The sequence below is a fragment of the Corythoichthys intestinalis genome, chromosome 18, assembly GCF_030265065.1.
Source record: "Corythoichthys intestinalis isolate RoL2023-P3 chromosome 18, ASM3026506v1, whole genome shotgun sequence".
Taxonomy (NCBI): Eukaryota; Metazoa; Chordata; class Actinopteri; order Syngnathiformes; family Syngnathidae; genus Corythoichthys; species Corythoichthys intestinalis.
In genome coordinates this window covers 20,838,188-20,856,938 of record NC_080412.1, presented here as the reverse complement: position 1 = coordinate 20,856,938, position 18,751 = coordinate 20,838,188, and the positions used below count along the sequence as shown (strand labels likewise).

Genomic DNA, 18,751 nt, shown 5'->3' with positions numbered 1-18,751 from the left:
ATATTGTAGTAAGAACAAGTGGTTAGAGTAGCCAAAAATTTCACTCAAGTAGCGTTACTTCTAAATAATTTTCTCAGCACAACTTCATCTATACTAACTTATTATCATACCGTACTAAAGCCCAGTGGTCTTTAACCTTTTTTGCACCACGGACCGGTGTGATATTAGCATTTTTTCATGGACCAGCAATGTTTGGCAGAAAATGACAGTAAATATAAAAAAACATGACAGTGCTAAAAACGAACATTAAGTGCACCAGAAAATGTATCTCGCTTTACGGTGAATCAACCTTTTGTAACAGCGGCCGCGCCTAATACTTGACAGCAAATATCCTTGTTCGCAGGCATAATGAGTTCTTCTCCAATCGAGAACGGTTTCTTGGCTTTAGCTATGCAGTTCGCCACGAGGTATGATGCTCTCATTGCATTCGCTTTTGTTGCCTTGTTTGCTAGCTTTTAGCCACATAATATGCAGAAATGACTTGGTTGTAGGCTACTCTTCTGGCTCAGCGGGTGGCCTTTTCTCCATAAAAAAAGCGGTCCAAAGACGTCGCCTCCCACATAGACACATGTGCCGATTACCGGTTTTAAGGTATACCGTGGTATGAAAACGTCACGGTTTCAAAACCGCAAAAATTTTATGTGATACCGTTCTTACAGTATTAGCCATTAAGTTTAGTAATTTAGTCCCAAAAATAGATGGAGAAATTTCTCGCTTGCAGCTGCAAGGCTCAACCGTCCCCCACTGGTTGTTACTCAGTGTCAGCGAGTCAGCTGTGCTACATGATGGCTATAGGAGGTGAAACTCCTGAACTTTTCCCCTCCCATCGAAGAAAACAAAACTACTGGTGTGGGAATACTTTGGCTAAAGAAAAGTTAGACTGCCGCAGCTTAGAAGAGGAGGGCCAACAGAAATGTAAAGCATGTTTGCAGAGGGTGGCAGCGGAGGGGGCAATACTTGCAAATGATTTTGCACCTATACAAAGTTAAAGGTGAGTAAACACGTGGTCCGAGTCATACACAGGTGCTTTTTATGGGAAAAAAACTAATATTTTTGTTCTAATGGTAATAATGTTGAGCTGTGGATGTGGGTTTACGCTCACCTAAAGGACTGCATTTCTTTTCAATTTATTTTAATTTTTCAGTTATTTTTTTGTTATTTTTTAAATTTATTTTAACTTAACATTAGACATGTTTCAATTTGCTAATACGTTTTGAAAAATAAAAATCCTACTCAATGGATTTAAAAAAAAAAAATTTAAACCCAGATTCTCAAAGTAACACATTTTAAAGCTGTAATTGCATCTGTGATGCCATGATATTTGTGCTTAAGATTATCATACAGTCAGAATCTAATACAGGCACATGCCTACTCCCGCAGCACACAGTCAACAGCAGCTAACGTTTACATTGACTGACGCTGGGCTGCAATAGGTGTACCAACTACTGGTGCACAATAATTATTGGTCCGATAATAGGAATTATGACGTCATCCCGATAAATCCAATAACATTTATAATAGGACCGATAATATGTACTGTTCTGGCTTTGCAGTTTACACAATAGTATGGGAAATCAGTTGACCATTTGCGGGGCATTGCTCCCACCTGCTGGTCAGAATAATTCAATGCACCTATTTTTTGTTACAGTAGTTTGGTTCAATCACTTACACATTGCGGTGTCTAGTGGTAGCATTGACAGTCGTGAATGCTTTCTGTTACGTTTCCGCCTCGGAAATATATGTAAGTATTTTATGTTTACTATTACACATGGATGTGCAAAATATGTTTACTTCTGTGGTGAAGGGCCATACAGTGCTGCTCGAAAGTTTGTGAACCCCACAGCGATGGTCAGATTTTTTGTAAAAAAAACTAAAATAACCTTATTAAATGTTAAGTTATACCCAAATCCACAATACTGACATTCCAAATAATGGACTGAAACAAAAGAAATAGTTATATTGTCATTCTTTATTTAACAAAAGTGGTTGATTTAAGAAAAACTCAGATATCATGTGTGCAAAAGTATGTGAACCCCTTCAGTTAATAGGATATTGCGCCTCCTTTTGCAGAGATTACCTCAACCAAACGGTTTCTGTAGTGACTAATCAGCCTCTCACATCTACTTTGGGGGATTTTTGCCCATTCTTCCTTGCAGAACGCAGTCAGTTGAGAGAGGTTTGATGGGCGTCTGGCATGAACTGCTCGCTTCAGGTCCCGCCACAGCATTTCAATGGGATTTAGGTCAGGACTTTGACTGGGCCAGTCCAGAACACGAATCTTCTTCTTTTTCAGCCATTCCTTGGTTGTATTGCTGGAATGCTTTGGATCATTATCATGTTGCATGATCCACCTTCTGCCAAGCTTTAACTTCAAAACAGATGGCGTCAGGTTATGTTCTAGGATTTGACATTTTCCTCAGAATTCATGATTCCCTGGACTATGTGGAGTTGTCCAGGTCCTGAGGATGAAAAGCAAGCCCAGATCTTGACATTCCCACCTCCATGCTTCACTGTTGGGAGAAGGTTCTTTTGGTGGTATGCAGTGTTGACTTTTCGCCAGACATGGCGGTTTTGGTTGTGACCAAACAGTTCAATTTTGCACCTACATCAGTTGATGAAAACTCTTTTTAATTTAGTCTCGACAACACAACTGTTAAAAAAACAAAAAAAAACTACTGAATTGATTGATTAGGAAATCAGGTTGAAATAATAGAAAATTCCAAAATGTTGAGGGGGTTCACAAACTTTTGAGCAGCACTGTATGTACAGAACTTCATAAGTTGTGTTATAGAAGCCAGCCAATGCTTTAGCAGCTGAAGCTAGTGTGCTATGCTATACATATAATAGTTGTGTATATAAGGGTATTGTGCAGTTTGTTGTATATTGAGTATTGAATATGTGTATTTTTCTTTTGCACATTCACAATATTAAGATGAGTGTCTTCCCATAAAAGCAATAAAAGACCAAGTCTTGTGGTTTATGGAAGTGCATTCATTCTTAGCTGGCTGTCGGGCAGTGCAGAAGTGAAACGCACTGTTTTGTTCATGTCATTATGAAAAATCTGATGAGATCAAAGGTAAATCTATGTTGAATCCATTTTTTTCCCCCAAAAAAACTCAGGTTATACATTTAAAAAATTATATATTTATTATCGTTATCGGTATCGGCTTTGAGGAGCAGGAAGTTATCGATATCGGTTTCAAAAAATGGATATCGTGCACCCCTAGTACCAACACCCCAGTAATGGCGGCCAACCACTAGAGGGCGACGTACGCAAATCTCTACTCGGATAAGTCAACAGAGTACAGAGGCATGCTGATGTGTCAAGAGGCACAGGCCAGATTGGGGTTCTTCACAAATTATTTTTCATTTCTCTGCGGCTCGGTAGCAAATGCGCCACGGACTGGTACCGGTCCCCGTTGGGGATCCCTACTGAGTTGCTGGGCCTATTACATGACCGTATTATGCCCAAAAATTTTTTTAGACCAAAACACTATTACCCATTACCTGTCCAAAGAGCATAAGTGCACTCTAGTGGAGAAAAAAATCATTGCTACCTCTGAATAGTATCATGAGAGTCATGTGTTTATTGTAATGTCATCTCATTGATGGAACTGGTAGCGCTACTGTCGGCATCTCTGGCAAAAATAAAAGTCAACATGTAGTATAAAAAGTAAAAATATAACTACTCTATAGTACCCCAAGGTGGCCTGGTATACCAGACTCACCGCTGTTCCAGCGATTGAGTCTGGCGACTGTCCGGCGGATCAAATTCCGAGGGCGGAGCAAGCCACAGCAAACAGACAGCGGAGTGGACCAATCAGCGACGGGCAGACGTGACGTTGTTAAAGCGACAAGTAATTAGCGTGAGCGGAGAATGGAGAAATTTATTCAACATGGCTAGCGCGAGCCATGTTGACTGTTGTCAATGACTTGTTTCAATGTGTTTTTGGTCATTTAAAACTGGTTTTACCGCGGATTGGAACATATTCTCGGCTCTCCCGCTCGCCATCTGTGTTGTTGTAGAGACAACTTTCGGCGTGCAAGAGTGACGTTACTCGTTAAGAACACGTCACGCAAATAAACGAATCTGATTGGACGGTTGATTTTGTATCTTGCTGGAGAGACGTTAATGGGCTGGGTCCCAGACTATTTCTCACAGTGTTTGAAAAATACATGGAGAATAGTCTGGCTGTGCCAGGCAAAGCCCAAAGTACCGGAGAAAGAGTAGTGTTTCTTCACAAATCTACTCAAGTAACAGTAAAAAGTATTGTGTGGTAAAACTACTCTAAGGAGTATAATTTTTCTCTATAAGTTACTCAAGTAAATGTAACGGAGTAAATGGAACGCGTTACTACCTACCTCTGGTAGTACATAAATAATATGGGTTGTGAAGCCCCTTTTACACTGACTGTATTAGACTGGGAAGCAGTTCCTTGATATTTGTGCAGCTTTGGACTGGAAGTAGCAATTTCTGCCTTTGAAAGTAACAAGATTAAAGCTACAAGAGAACTTTCTGAACCTCCACCACGTTGTGTTGAAAACAATAGTTGTTCAAAGTACTTTATGCAACACAAGAATCACTACAGCGAACTTGTAAATGGAGGTTGATTGTCTTTCATAATTTATTTTGAATTTTTTCTCAATTTCTAGTGAGCAATAAAGAAAATTAAAAGACGCTCTCGCAATTTTTTTTACTAGTTTTAATGTGCGAAACAAATAGACTGGTGATGAGTTAAGAGAGTAGGGCTGGAGCTGCAACTAAATTATGTAACGTAATATGATCTGGTATTGTTTCCCAGTAAAACAAACAGCTGCGTTTCTACCAGCCTGATGGCTGCCTGCGCGAAATGAGTCGATGCTCATTGGATTGTTTCAATCAAGTGTTATTTTCCTGAGTTTCGATTCTTTTACTGAAACCGCATTCAGACTTTGGAATGGCGTCACTTTTCCTCTTCAAAATCGACTTCCTGTCCATTCTTATTGCAGCTGTCTCCAGAGGCTCACATTCATGGGGCACTGTTTTTGTTATCGTTATTGCATCTGTCTCCAGGGTCTTACAATCGTGGTGTGTTGTTTTCTCATCAATATTTATAAGTGGACAGTTTGAATTAATTTCCTGTTTTTGAACTCATTGCGTACTTCTTCATTTCAGCAGAAGGACCATTCTCGCAAAGGCGTGTTGCAGCGTTGTAATAATTTTGACCCATAATAATTTGGACATGTTACTTACCAACGCGACTGGCAACAAGACGGTGAGCAGAGCGATGTGATGCAACACCAGCAGAAACTCCCGCCGGACGAAAGAGTTCACTGTCCCTAGAGAGTGGTGCTTGTATTCCTCGTGCCCTTTGACACGGAAGCGATGGTAGTGGCTGAGGTACATGGCCAGGAGATCGTACGTCATGTAGGGAACACCAAACCAGATGACAAAGTGGGTGGCCAGCCAGTGCCTGAAAGAGGGAGAAATGAATAAACATCTCTGAGCTAGAATTTCATTTTGTAAAGATTTCCAATAAACCTTCAAAGGGTTTGGGGTTGGGCTTAGGCTGACGTAGGAATGGAGTTCTGTTGAAAACCAATGACCCTCCCTCTACTAGTTATTTTGTTTATGTACACATTGCTTAAAAAGTTGTTTGGAGATCTGTAGCATTGTATATACAGACAACAAAATGTTTTCAATTTAAGAGTTGTATTTACTTACAAATGTTGCGTGCTGCTTGGCAATAAGTTCACATTTCATTAGGGGTTCGAGTGTGCTTTCTCGTCCCCATGCAATGGCTTTAAAGGCAAACTTACATAGGCATGGAATAATAAATACCTTGGATGACCTAATGAGCGCTGATTATGGTGATGGTTAAATTATGTGGACTGAGCACAGGAAAGCCGAAAGGTGGGAGCCGGGCAACTGCCCTTTGACCTCCGCCAGGGGTTTTTACCACCAAAGGTCATTGGGTGGGGATTAAGTGCGCAATCAGGCACAACAAACAACACTGTTGGGAAAAGACTGCCACCATATGACTCACTCTAATCATTCGGCTCAGTGCCTTCTAAATTATCAAGTGAAATCTTTCTGTGAATGTCCTGAACTCCTGCTACTATGTCAGAGGTGACAGAACAGCTTTGGTAGCCTTTATGTAGCTGAAATCGAGAAACTTAATAGGGATGAAAACTTCCATGAGTAGTAAAGTTCGGCTTAAGTTGTTCAGGGTTACCGAAGTAGGTCGATTCTACGCCAGTGTTTGGCATATTCATTAGGGTCCGGTTTCTAAATAGCAGATTCATGCTCTTTGCGTGACTAACGCTACCATCACTAACCCATCTTTACATGCCTGATCAGGTTTTATACTTCTGAACTCAGCATGAAGCAGCCTTAACCAATTTCTTTCAGCTAAATCTTTCAGTTTTGTATTTTTAGTCCCCGTTTTTTCTCTCGAGGTCGCTGTGATGTGGAGTAAAGTGTTCCACCGAAGGCCGGAGGCAGCAACAGATTGTGATACGGTATTAAGAGTATTCATGGGCCTGACTGCAGAGCATGTGTCTGATAAGCCCCCCCAGGGCCTCGTGCACGTCACGGGACAGCAGAACTGAGCAGCGTTGTGAAGGAATTAAGCCCACAGGGGAGGGGAGGGGCCTGTGGAGATTAGAAGCCTCAAACTGGGACTGCCCGGGTCTGGCCGCTGACTCAGTAGGATTACAAGGCTAGCATTAGCTTACATTCACACACACACACACACACAAAAAGAAGGGCAGGCCAATGCCAACTCGTTTCCTCACTTGTTGACAAAAGGTACTAGAAGTCACCTTGTTCAAGTAAATGTGAGCATACAACCCAAAGACAGTTAACTCATTGGCTGTCGTTGACGACGATAGATGTCCAATCCATCTGATCCGCAAAGTTTGGCTGCAAATAAAAGAATGTTCGTTCGCTGCCAGCCCACCAAGTTCAAATGGGTTGTGCAGAAATTCACAGCAGAAAGATGAAAAGTGCCACATGATTGGACGTCTGTCATCGTCAATGGAACTAAAAGAGTTAAGATTCACCGATACCAGTATCGGAGGGGTGGGGGTGGGGGGGGGTGATCCAGCCTGAAATAGTGGTATCGGTGCGTACCAACAAAGAGGGTGTCGATACCATTTAACGGTCCAGTATTATAACACTTGCACGCAGACTTTTTTTTCTCCTGACGCTCACTACACTCTCTGTTCTGTGATGACACGTGATCACTTTGCATTCCAAGCAGTTATCGCTATTGGCCTGCTCCAGACCAATGAGAGCGGGCCATTAGCCGCTCTTAACCAATGCCGGGGCAGCTTTTTCATACGTAGGAAAAACAAACTACAAGAAGAGAATGGTGGTGGTCTGGAAATTTTTCAGTTTATGATCTATGATGAATACAATGGCTGCTTGCAAGATTTGCGGTCTGAAAGTTTCGAGAGGTGGAGTTAAATCGGCCAGTTTCAATACCTCGAACCTGATAAAACATTTGAAGACGAAACATGTGAACGAACACAGTTCAATGCTGCAACAGCAGGACTGATCCAGGGGAAGAGGGCTGGACCGGAGCAACAATCCCTGGTCAGTTCAGTTTGTCTATTTTACTTTGATTGTCTTTTACTGAAAGAAATGCCACAGTAATTTGAAACCTGTTTCAAAAGTAGGGCCACCTTTCAGAAATAGAAATAAGGGAGGCTCGCCTCGCGCCCAAAGCCGTACAGGCGACGAAAAAAAGGGACACCCCCAAAACTCATAGAATGCATAGAATGTATCTATTTATAAATATTCTTTATTGGTTCAATACGGAACGCAACTTTTAATTCCCAATTCGTAACGATTTCTGATTTCAAAGGACGGGTGGCAAGCCTATTCAAAAGTGCTGTAGAACTAAGATATGCTAAGCTAAGTGACTAAGTGTGTCTTGCTGCTGCTGCAAAGAGAGGGAGGCTAATAGAGAGACAGGATGCTGTGGTCTATTATTACTTATAATTTTATGAAAGTTGCATTGTTTGGCCTTTGAGAGCCAAAATTCAGGGTTTAAAAAAGTTTATTAATTCATTGTATTTTTACTTTTTTAGTGTTGGGCTAGTACATGTATATACATGTTTTAATTTCACGAATTTAGCACTATTTTGGCCTTTGAGAGCCAAAGGTTTATTTACCGGTAACTATTGTCACCCATACCAGGTATGCAATAAAAAGTTCTACTGGATTTACTTTACACACACACAAGTATATGGCAGAAAACACTCAGGTGACATGAAGTTCCGCTCTGATACCCCCAATTTGGCCAACTTTCAAAACTGTCTGATATGCATGTGTGATACATCATTGGAAAGATTAAAATCTCAATTTTCTGGGGGGATAAAAAGTATTAACAGGAGGGCATTTATAAAAAAAAAAAAAAATGTTTTTTAAACAGCAAAACCCCATCTGGAGGTTAGAGCACGCAAGAGCAGAATTACAAACGCCATGACTTTAAAGAGTTATTGTCGAGTGCTTACCTTGTTTCGATCCAAAAACTCCATGTAGCATGTATCACTGAGTGTCAAGACACAGTTGTGAATGTCCACAGCAGGATTTTTGGGGGATTTTATGGGTGAAACATGGTAATATAACAAGGGTCGCGATACAGAAATCGCAGACATCATGGAATGGTCGAGTTTCTAATTCATATATTTACCCTTTTAAACGTTTTTTTTCCATTTTTTTTTGTTTGGATCGATTATTTATCATCTAACATATCGGAGAAAATGCGACAATAACAAAAAAAATTACAATTGAGCGATTGTTATAAGGCAGATATCCGTGACTTTTTTACAGACCCCATTTTTTTCATTGTGACATAATTTGTTTAAAAGTTTAAAATATGTGAGTGACTAATTTTTTAAAGTCGTTTTTTTTAAACGAAAGATGAGACATCAATTGATGATTCTAAGCTAAAAACGACAGACATTTTTAATAATAAATATAATTATCTTCGTTTTATGGCTGGGTTGAAACAAAAGCGGTTGTGCGACGTCCTTAAACTGGGGTTTTCGGGGTAAAACGGACAAATTAAAAATAGTTCGGGGGCTTAATGCGTCACGAATCTGCTATGGCAGCATATAGACATATTGTTCTATAAAACGCAACAGTTGTTTTAGCTTAAAATGCAGCAGTTTCTTTTAAAGAGGAGTGCAAGAGCAGAAACTGCTTTTTCAGTCTTGTCTGTGTTTTCCGCCATATATATTTATATAAAGTTCAAACAAAGTGGTACAGCCAGGTATCGGTACCGGGGCCAAAAATGGTATCGGTGCAACACTAGAGTTAATAGTCGAGGTGAATCTGATGCCACTCCACGACTAACCTGTCATCGATGACGTTGCCCCTGCATGACGACACGACCACAGCTCCTGCTGTGGTTGCCATGACAGCATGGATGGAGGACACAACCCTAAGAAGAGACAAGACATCAAACCTAGTTTAAAAAAAAAAAAAAAAAAAAAAAGACATTTGGGCTTGGACAACTATTGTACTGAACTTTTTTTGCTCATTCAAGTGATACTGATTGAGCTAAAATTTTTGAAACTTGAGACAACAGTATCTCGGTAGTGAATAAAAGTGCATGTAAGAAGATCCAAGTCCTGAAAAATGTTGGCAATGTGATTAAATCTGAGGAGAACCTCCAATTTCTGTTAAAACAAGTATCCCAAGATACAAACCTCAAAAATCTTTCTAATCATTCAAATATAAAGTTACCCCACTGTCATTTTCAGTTTAGTCATACGATGAATTTCTACAACTTGAAATCCCAAATTTATAATCAAATTCTTACATTGCACTGAGTTAATGAAGAGGCCAGTTTTCTGTTAAATAACTGCTGCACTTAAAACCCCTGAGTGCTGTTAGTGAGTTACCGTGTGCTTTGAAAACTAAGGCGGGATGGTGAAACAATGGGAGCATTTTTTTTTCGTGTGGCAGAGGGGTGAAACTGCCATCAATTTACGCTAATCTGTGCTAGATCGTAGCCAAGGTGACCACGTGATGGCTACTGCAAAAACTCAAGCCTGATACAGGACAGCCTTACCGATCGACATATCAACTTGCCCAAACCCGAACACGCACTTGTATACATTTAACCCCCAACACTTTGCCACGGGCATTTCCAGGGTTGTCATAAGATCCACATTTTTACACAGCCCATTCATTGTGTGTCTGCCAGTAACCCCCCCACCTCTTCTCCCCTGCTGCTGTTGACAGGCCGCCAGCATGACCAGAGAGGGTGAGTGAAGGGGAACAGGAAAAGGGGGAAGAATTCCTCACTGCCCGGTTGGGCAGTTTTGCTCTTTTCTGCCATGCAAAGCTCGGCTCGACGTTCACTCGCGGCGGTTGCACACGGCAGGCCGCTCTCTTTCACGTGCCGTCACACTCACAACGTCTGACAGCGGCGAGCTACGTCACCACCACTTTTGCGGCGGGCGACATAGAAGCAAAAAAAAAAAAAGCAATGGGAGTACAGCTGAGTGTGTATCTTGGGAAGGAAAAACTCTCTGGGCCCTTAACCCTTTCATGCACGGATTCTGTTTTTACCCTACGAGGGCACTCTTTAACTTATTGCCTGCCACCGCGGGCGTAGACGTCCAACCCATTTTGACAGGGAGGGGCGAATGAACGAACGTATGGTCATTTCCCCAGCTGTCAATGGCACTGAAAGGTGACCATTCACAGCCAGTCCACCCAATTCTAGTGAATTGCATGAACTACAAGCATGATTAAAATTTTCCAAAAAGAATATATAAATTGCCGAGATTTAGATTTTTTATTACCAAAATAGTACACAGTAATATTATATCACTTGCTGATGTTTAAGTTTTTTTATGACCAAAAATGGCCCCTTGGCCAATAAAGGGTTATGGTCAACTTTAAAATTTCTGTCCACTGTAATGACTAGAGATCGAACAATATGAGTTTAATAAGACCGATACCGATAATTTGTAGTTTCAGGGGCCGATAACAGATTTTTGGAGCAGATATTCATTTGCAGTAAAAGTGTAAAAATTGGCGTCAAAATTTTGAATAATGCAAACACTGAACTTCACTGAAATGCTTAAAGCATGTTTATCAAATCACATTAATAGAAAATAATAGCTCCAGAAGTGCCTGAGGCGCAAACAAGTATAACGCCATTTACCATTACCATTTAACCAATCAGAAGACGAGGTGAATACTAGTGCAGGAGACAGCAGGCAGGAGAGAGAGGCGCGGCTGGATCTTAGCCGAAATAACCCAGTTTTAGAGCCGATCGGAATAAAAACAAAAAACTTTCACCGTTATGCGATATTTCCAAATACCAGCCTGGCCGATAATCGGTCTATTTCTGGTAATGACCACTGTCCCTGAAAGGGTTAATGGGTTTGTTGATTTTACTTTTTGTCTTCTGAATGAGGAATAGGGTCTGATACAGTGGCGCACTGATTTATCCGTATAGTCCTGTGACCAAGCATATTTGATAATCAAATTAATTAAGCATGTAATAGTGTTTAATAGAGAAGTCCCAATGCTGTTTTTTTGGTTTTACTTCCGATCGTTTTTTTTTTTTTTTTTTCAAAATGTGTTTTGCCGATACCTATATTTTTAGAGCAATAAAAATAATGCAAATTTTTCCATTTTTTGTACAAAACAGAGCTCTGCTGGTACTTCCTCAAGAATATTACACGATTCTTTCTATCATTAGTTTCTAAAGAGCAGTAGTCTCTCTCGGCAGACTTATTTGGCCTAGTGGTTTTGATTTCCTGCAGTCGAGCACAATGGTACTGAAAACACGCAACTACTGGATTTGATCCCATCATGTCACCAAATCCTATATTGTTCGATACTCCAGAAATACGCGTATCGGGTCCCAATTAAGCATGTGCCGATTACCGGTTTGAAGGTATATCATGGCATGAAAATGTCAAGGTTTCAACACCGCAAAATTTTTCCGACGTACCGTTCCTAAGGATTAGCTATTTTTTATGTCACAAAAATGCATGGAGAAATCCCTCGCTTACAGCTGTCAGGCTTAACCCTCCTCCACCAGTTGTTGCTCAGTGTCGGTAAGTCAGCTGTGCTACACGATGGCTGGAGGAGGTGAGTGTGAGTGTGGCGTGGACCGGCGATTAACGTTGTCGTTGCTGGTTGTCGATTCGTCCAGTGCTTACTTCGGAGAGGTGGCGATGTGTATTAAAAACACGCTGACTCGTTGGATGGCTTTTTGCTGGAGACTTTTATTAACAAAACAAAAACCAGCGGGGGACACAGCCACTTTTCACGGCGCTCCCCACGCAACTCTCTCTAAACACCTTGCTTCGCTTTCTCTCTTTTCCTCGCCCAGACGCCCACTTCTTCTACGCTTAAGTAGTAAGCCGGTCATATTGTAGGGGACAGCGGCCCCTTGGGGATGCCGGTAACAACTGGTTGGCTGGTTACTTCCGCTAGCTGTTTGTGCGTTGTGTGTCGCACAACAAGTGTCAAACGCCACTACTAGACAAAACATTAAAATTAATGGAAAACAGGGCCAGGGATCACATTAAGGTAGGCATATTTTATATTTGTAATATAAAATCGTGCATATAATTCACTGTTTTAAGTTGCTAGTGAACAAGACATAATGTAAGAGTCGGCTGTTCCGACTTTGAAGGTTAAAACAGCCCGCTCTGTACTGTGTGAAAGACCTGCAATGAGATTCACACCTGTTCCCCTTTTCCTTCTGGGATGTGTGTGTGTAATATGTTTACACAAGATGCTGTAAAGCTGTTATTACTGTTGCACTTATTTTTAAGTTTTGATATTTTGTACAATATGCTTTATTTTTTAGTTAATTGATAAAGAAGAATCATAGTTATACGATTTCAATGTATGTCCATGCTCTTTTGTTTGGAGTAAAATTACAGCTCTGTTGGATATAAAAAATCGGATGTGCGTCATTAATCTTGGTGTGGCACACTGATTGACAACAAAATCTGAAAGTGGCACTCCACACAACAAAGGTTGCAGATCCCTGGTTTAGGCTCACCTTAATGACTGCATTTAATTTAATTTTGAGTATTTGTTATTTTTTGTTTTTTCAAAGAGCATACGACACGAGAAAAAAAGTCTTAAATGGCATTATTATGTGAATTAGAATCATATTTTGAGACGATTCGACTATATACAACAATTTAGCAAAGCACAGATGACGAGAAATTAGCCTTTTAATCTGCCAGTTAGCCACGCCTACCATTATAGGGCTTTAGCGTCCCCAACAGGTGGATGACGTCAGCGGTAGACTGGTCTCATCGATTTTACTATTCAGCCCATTGAGGGGGAATTATTCAGAACGAGGAAAACGCGACGAAGAAAGCCGCCAAATGTCATTGTTTCAGTCTCTCTACTCCAATATTTTTACAGGATATTCTTTTTATCCAAGTATTTTTCCCCAATAGCAATATAAATGGCTTGAGAAGGACCAGTCAGCCCGTCGAGGGAGAACTATTCAGAACGAGGAAAACGCGACGAAGAGAGCAGCAAAATGTCATTGTTTCTGTCTCTTTACTTCAATATTTTTACAGGATGTTCTTTTTATCCAAGTATTTTTCCCCAATAGCTATATAAAGGGCTTGAGAAGGACCAGTCAGCCCGTCGAGGGGGAACTATTCACAATGAGGAAAACGCGACGAAGAGAGCAGCAAAATGTCATTGTTTCTGTCTCTTTACTTCAATATTTTTACAGGATATTCGTTTTATCCAAGTATTTTTCCCCAATAGCTATATAAATGGCTTGAGAAGGACCAGTCAGCCCGTCAAGGGGGAACTATTCACAATGAGGAAAACGCGACGAAGAGAGCGGCAAAATGTCATTGTTTCTGTCTCTTTACTTCAATATTTTTACAGGATATTCTTTTTATCCAAGTATTTTCCCCAATTGCTAAATAAATGGCATGGTCATGACAAATAACAGTCTTGTGCTGAATGGAATATGAAATAATAAAAATGCATTTATTCAGGACGACATGGCAAAATTACTCCATAATGGTCAAAACTGTCGACTTCACCTTTACTGTCGCACCTCCCGAACTATATTTTATGACACCTAAATCGGACATATGTCATTTCCCTTCCCCGGCTTCGGAGAATGTAAACAAACCAGAAGGCGTGACAGCTAGCCAACATGCTAACCCGAACCGAGTGATGTTTCAAAGTCTTCAACGCGGAAAATCACACATAACTATCCTGGATTATTTGACATGACGACCCGGTTGTCTATTGTTGTCGCGGATCGGCAAACCGCCCGGCGGAGAGCAATTTACAGTTCGTTCCCCGGAGGAGGGTGGCTGGAGTTGTTGTGCAGCTAACGTGGTGCTGCTAATGACCATTAGGACAGCTTTTTACATGCCTATCAATGATCAAACGTAAGTAGTCCTTCATTTAAAGGAAGTTTGTAGTGTTTACTTTGTAATCGCTGTATTCGGATTTGACATAATACAAAACAAGATGTTTACTCACTTCCTCGTAAGTCCAATGGTCCCACAGTAAATATCCACGGTGAATGGGAACCTTTTGAAACTCCAAAAAGGCGCATACGCCTCTCCCTCATACAGAATGATTTTTCCGCAGCTGTTTGGCTGGCGTGATGCGAAAAATAAACGTATTAATCCGCAAAATCAGCTGAATCATTCGTCCCCATACACAACAGTACGCTGTATAGTGAAGAGGACGTCTTCTACCGTACACGTCACAGCGCCCTCCTCCTCAATGCAAGACCGAAGCCGGAAGTCACTCATTTTCCTGGCGCGGGATTCAAAAAACTAAATAAATATAGCGATCGCCTCCACACACATCCAAGCGGTCCATATCATTCAGGAGCATAAAATACCGCGTGTATTATGAAATAAACATGCTTTTTCGTGTCACAGGCACTTTAACGTAACATTATACTTATGTTCCAATTTGCTAATATGGTTTGAAAAATAAATATGCTCAATGGAACCGTGATACCGTGATATTTTAGCTTAAGGTTATCATACCGTCAGAATATCATACCCGCACCTGCCTAGTCCCAATACTGATACTCGGTATCAGATCTGGACGTCACTAGTATTAACTCATTGACTGCCATTGACTGCGATAGATGTTCATCCGCTGCCATCCTCCCACTTCAAATAGATTGGATGTCCACTAGTGATAAAAGAAGGATGAAAAGAGCCACATGATTGGTAGTCCATCATCTTCAATGGGACCGAAAGCATTAAATGCTGGTAGTATTCTTTCGTATGTTTACATTGGCCAAGGAGACCGTGTTTTGCTACACAAGATCTACCTATGGATTGTTGAGTCCTTGAAGTCATCAAGACTTAGATGCTATCAGTTGAATTCAGAGCAAAGCACATAAGGAGTTCAGGGCAAGGTTGCAAGGGTTAACGTTTATCAAGACTCCGTCGGGTCGACTTATCTGGCCCGGGTGCTCGCGAGTTTTTTTCTCTTTTGTTTTCACGTCTGAGAAAACAAGCAGCGTTACAAGGCCGGCCAGCGGCACTGACGCTTTTCCCATCAGATGAGCATTAGTGGAAATAGGGAAGCATTATTCGGGGGGGTTGAGGGCACATCTAACTCAGCTGCAGTCAGCCCAGGCTTGGGTGAGGATTAAAGCAGGGTGACAGGGAACCAATGAGCACTGAAGTGCACTAGTGTGTAGCATGGGAGGCCGTCATTCGACGATTATTCATTAAAGTACTGACCGTGACAAAAGTGCTTTTTAATTGTGTATATCCAGTAGCACATTAAACTAGTTCAAAACCATTTCATAATCACTTTGATGAACACTTTAATGCTTCCATCATTTCTTACCAAAAGGAACCGCTGCCTAATCAAAGTTTATATATAACATGATGGAATTTATTAAAGATTTTTTTAAAACTAAAGTAAAAAATTACTTACCAGCAGAAGGAATTTAATCATTTTTCTTTTTAATCATTGCCCCAACATTTTCAATCCAGTCTATTTGACCCATGATGACATAACAACAGTGTTGTAAAGTCCACTGAAGGCCATCCAAAACGTGATCACCAAAACACGATATAGTACTATTTGGGGGGGGTAATGGGAAAGACTAAATCCAGCAGAATAATTAGATTTGTTTGAGCTGAAAGGCAGGTACACACTGGACTTTTCAGTCAATCGCAGGGCACATATTGACAAGCCGTAGAAGACAGAGTACCCGGAGAAAACCTAAAAAAGCACGGGAGAACATAAAAAGATGTAGGATTCAAACCCCACACATCAGGACTTTGATGCTGATGTTTGTGAAGGAAAGTCTAACCCATCTTCATTCTTGACTGTGGAATTAGAAATGCCCTATCATGTGGCGTCCAATCTATCACTATGGTGGAGAAATTGTACAATCTGATTAGGCCAGCCCAATCGATCGTTTGAACATCGCCATCTCAATGTGCGCATGCGCAATAGTCCTATCACAGGATATGCAATTGTTTGTTTTTTTGTGCTTCATAAAAGCAGCAAGTGTGCAAAAACATGGCCTCCTGGAACCCTTTTATCAGAGCTGGGTAGAGTAGCCAAAAATTGTACTCAAGTAGGAGTAGCATTACTTCAAAACAGTACAACTCAAGGTTAAGTAGTCATCATCCAAAAAGGTATGCAAAGTTAAAAAAGTACTTGGTAAAAGGATACTCCAGTAATGAGTAACATTGTAAGTAACTGCTTACGCTGTTTGATTATTATATACATTTTTTCTCAGCACATACAGTCAATACTTGGTTGAACTGGCTAGCATGATAGAAGAACTGCAAGTTTGAGTCTGATTGGTATAATGGAGTCATGCAATTATTGTTGCGACATCTCACTGGAGAAACCGGTAACGCTACTCTTGGCATCTCTAACGAAACTAAAGTCAATATGTAGAATAAGGAAGAAAAATGTAACGACTCCAGTGCAGCCCAAAGCAGCAGAGTAAGATTAGCGTTTCTTCACAAATCTACTCAAGTAAAAAGTACCTTTTTCTCAAAAAGTCATTTAGGTAAATGTAATGGAGTAAATGTTATGCGTTACTACCCACCTCTGCCTTTTATATACAGCAATCTTCATCTTTTACAAATTAACCCCCTTAGCCTGGAATAAACTGTATTATATAAATACAATGTGGTCATGGTGAGTCAACCAAATTATCAATCCAAATTCTTCCCGTTTTAAAATCGCAAACCCCCAAAATGTCGCAATATCATTTTTTTCCAAAATTGTTCAGCCCTAGTTCTGATTTAATCTTTCCTTAAATACATTAATGTTAAATGTACTGTTCTAATGATATTTGTATGTGGCCGAGTTCTTGTACTTTTGCTCTGACTGTATGTGACCACTCTTTGATTAGAGAGTATTTGGAAATCTGAGTTGATGAATCAATGATATCAATCAAGGTCTGAGGGTAGCTCAGTCATTTGTAAACATGTGCGAGTATTCTATAGACTTGCCTAATCACATGTAAATGTATTGAATTTTAATATGATCCTTACCCTTGTTGAATAAAGGAGTAGCGGTGTTCAGAGCAAGCTCATAATTTTTAGCATAGCTGAGCATCTTGGACTGAATATCTCCTGCTAGCTTCTCTCCAGAAAGACCCAACCTGCCACCCTGGCTGTGTTTCTTACCAATGAGATAAACCTAACACATTAGTAGACTACCAATCCATTTGACCTGGACAGGTCAGCATTCGCAATACCAAAAAAGATTGCATTTAACTTTTTCTAAGGAAAGATAATCAACGCTTTCTTTTGCCACATTTTGTGCTTTTCTTATCAGACAAGATTGTTAACAATGCTAAAATGGCTGGCAATATGGGAATTCTGAAAGTTTTACTGTGAATGCTTGTCCAAAGTGCCCTGTGCCGGACCGGTGACCCAGTCTGGGGTGTACTCAGCTCAAAAGCCAGCTGGGATAAATTCCAGCTCATTGGCGACAATAATCAGAGGTAGAGAAAATGTATGAGGATTACACATTGACATGCACCCACGGACCACAGTTTGCATACCCTTACTTTGAAGTCTACAACGTCGAACGTAGGCATCGACACCGTCACAGATAAAACTGTTTTTCTTTTCTTTTTGAAAGAAATATTTCAAGCCACGCGTTGGCAGACTTAAAAGCCAACGTTAATGAACGGCGCTGAGTTCAACATAAAACAATGGAGAAAATCAAGCTAGCTAAGAAGGTTTTATTTGGTACCCCACAAAACACCTTCCCCAAAAAACTGAAGCCTTGCAATGAATGAAACCAGAAAAGGGTCAACATTGAACGACAGAATGAACGCTTCTTGTTGTTTTCTCTTACCTTTCGCTAACGAGCACCACGTCGGCATCACTCCAATGCTTGAATACTCTAGGCAGGATCTTTCTAAAGGCGAAGAACAAGCCGGGGAAAACTACGGCGCCACAAGCTAACACTTGAAACATCATGAGCTGTTTTTATATATGTAAATTTAACTCTCCACGTCCCTTGTGTGGCCGCCGTTCAAAAAAAAAGAAAAATATAAAAAATCAAAAGCTCCTCGACTACGACCTACTGCTTCGTCAATGCTTCACGACATACGTTGGGGCATTCTGTCGTGTGGCCCAATTCGCTGGTGCCGGTGGTGAGTTTTCGACGTGATCACAGTACACCACCATCCGGGACGAGGTTCTTCTACTCGGCTATCAGCAGCCAGCAGCAGCACCAAAACTGTGAAGTTAACGGACGGAAATACATCAC

General features: G+C 40.8%; 1 protein-coding gene across 1 annotated transcript in view; it reads right to left on the bottom strand.

The window, feature by feature from the left end:
- tlcd3a (TLC domain containing 3A) overlaps positions 1-18,751 on the bottom strand; it is a 23,920-nt gene extending 5,169 nt beyond the window's left edge. Inside the window, exons 1-3 of the mRNA XM_057821193.1 lie at positions 18,335-18,751; positions 9,348-9,434; positions 5,234-5,453 (exon numbers count right to left, since the gene is read on the bottom strand). Coding sequence (XP_057677176.1) covers positions 5,234-5,453; positions 9,348-9,434; positions 18,335-18,459 — 432 coding nt within the window. The 5' untranslated portion in view covers positions 18,460-18,751. The remainder of the gene's footprint in view (positions 1-5,233; positions 5,454-9,347; positions 9,435-18,334) is intronic.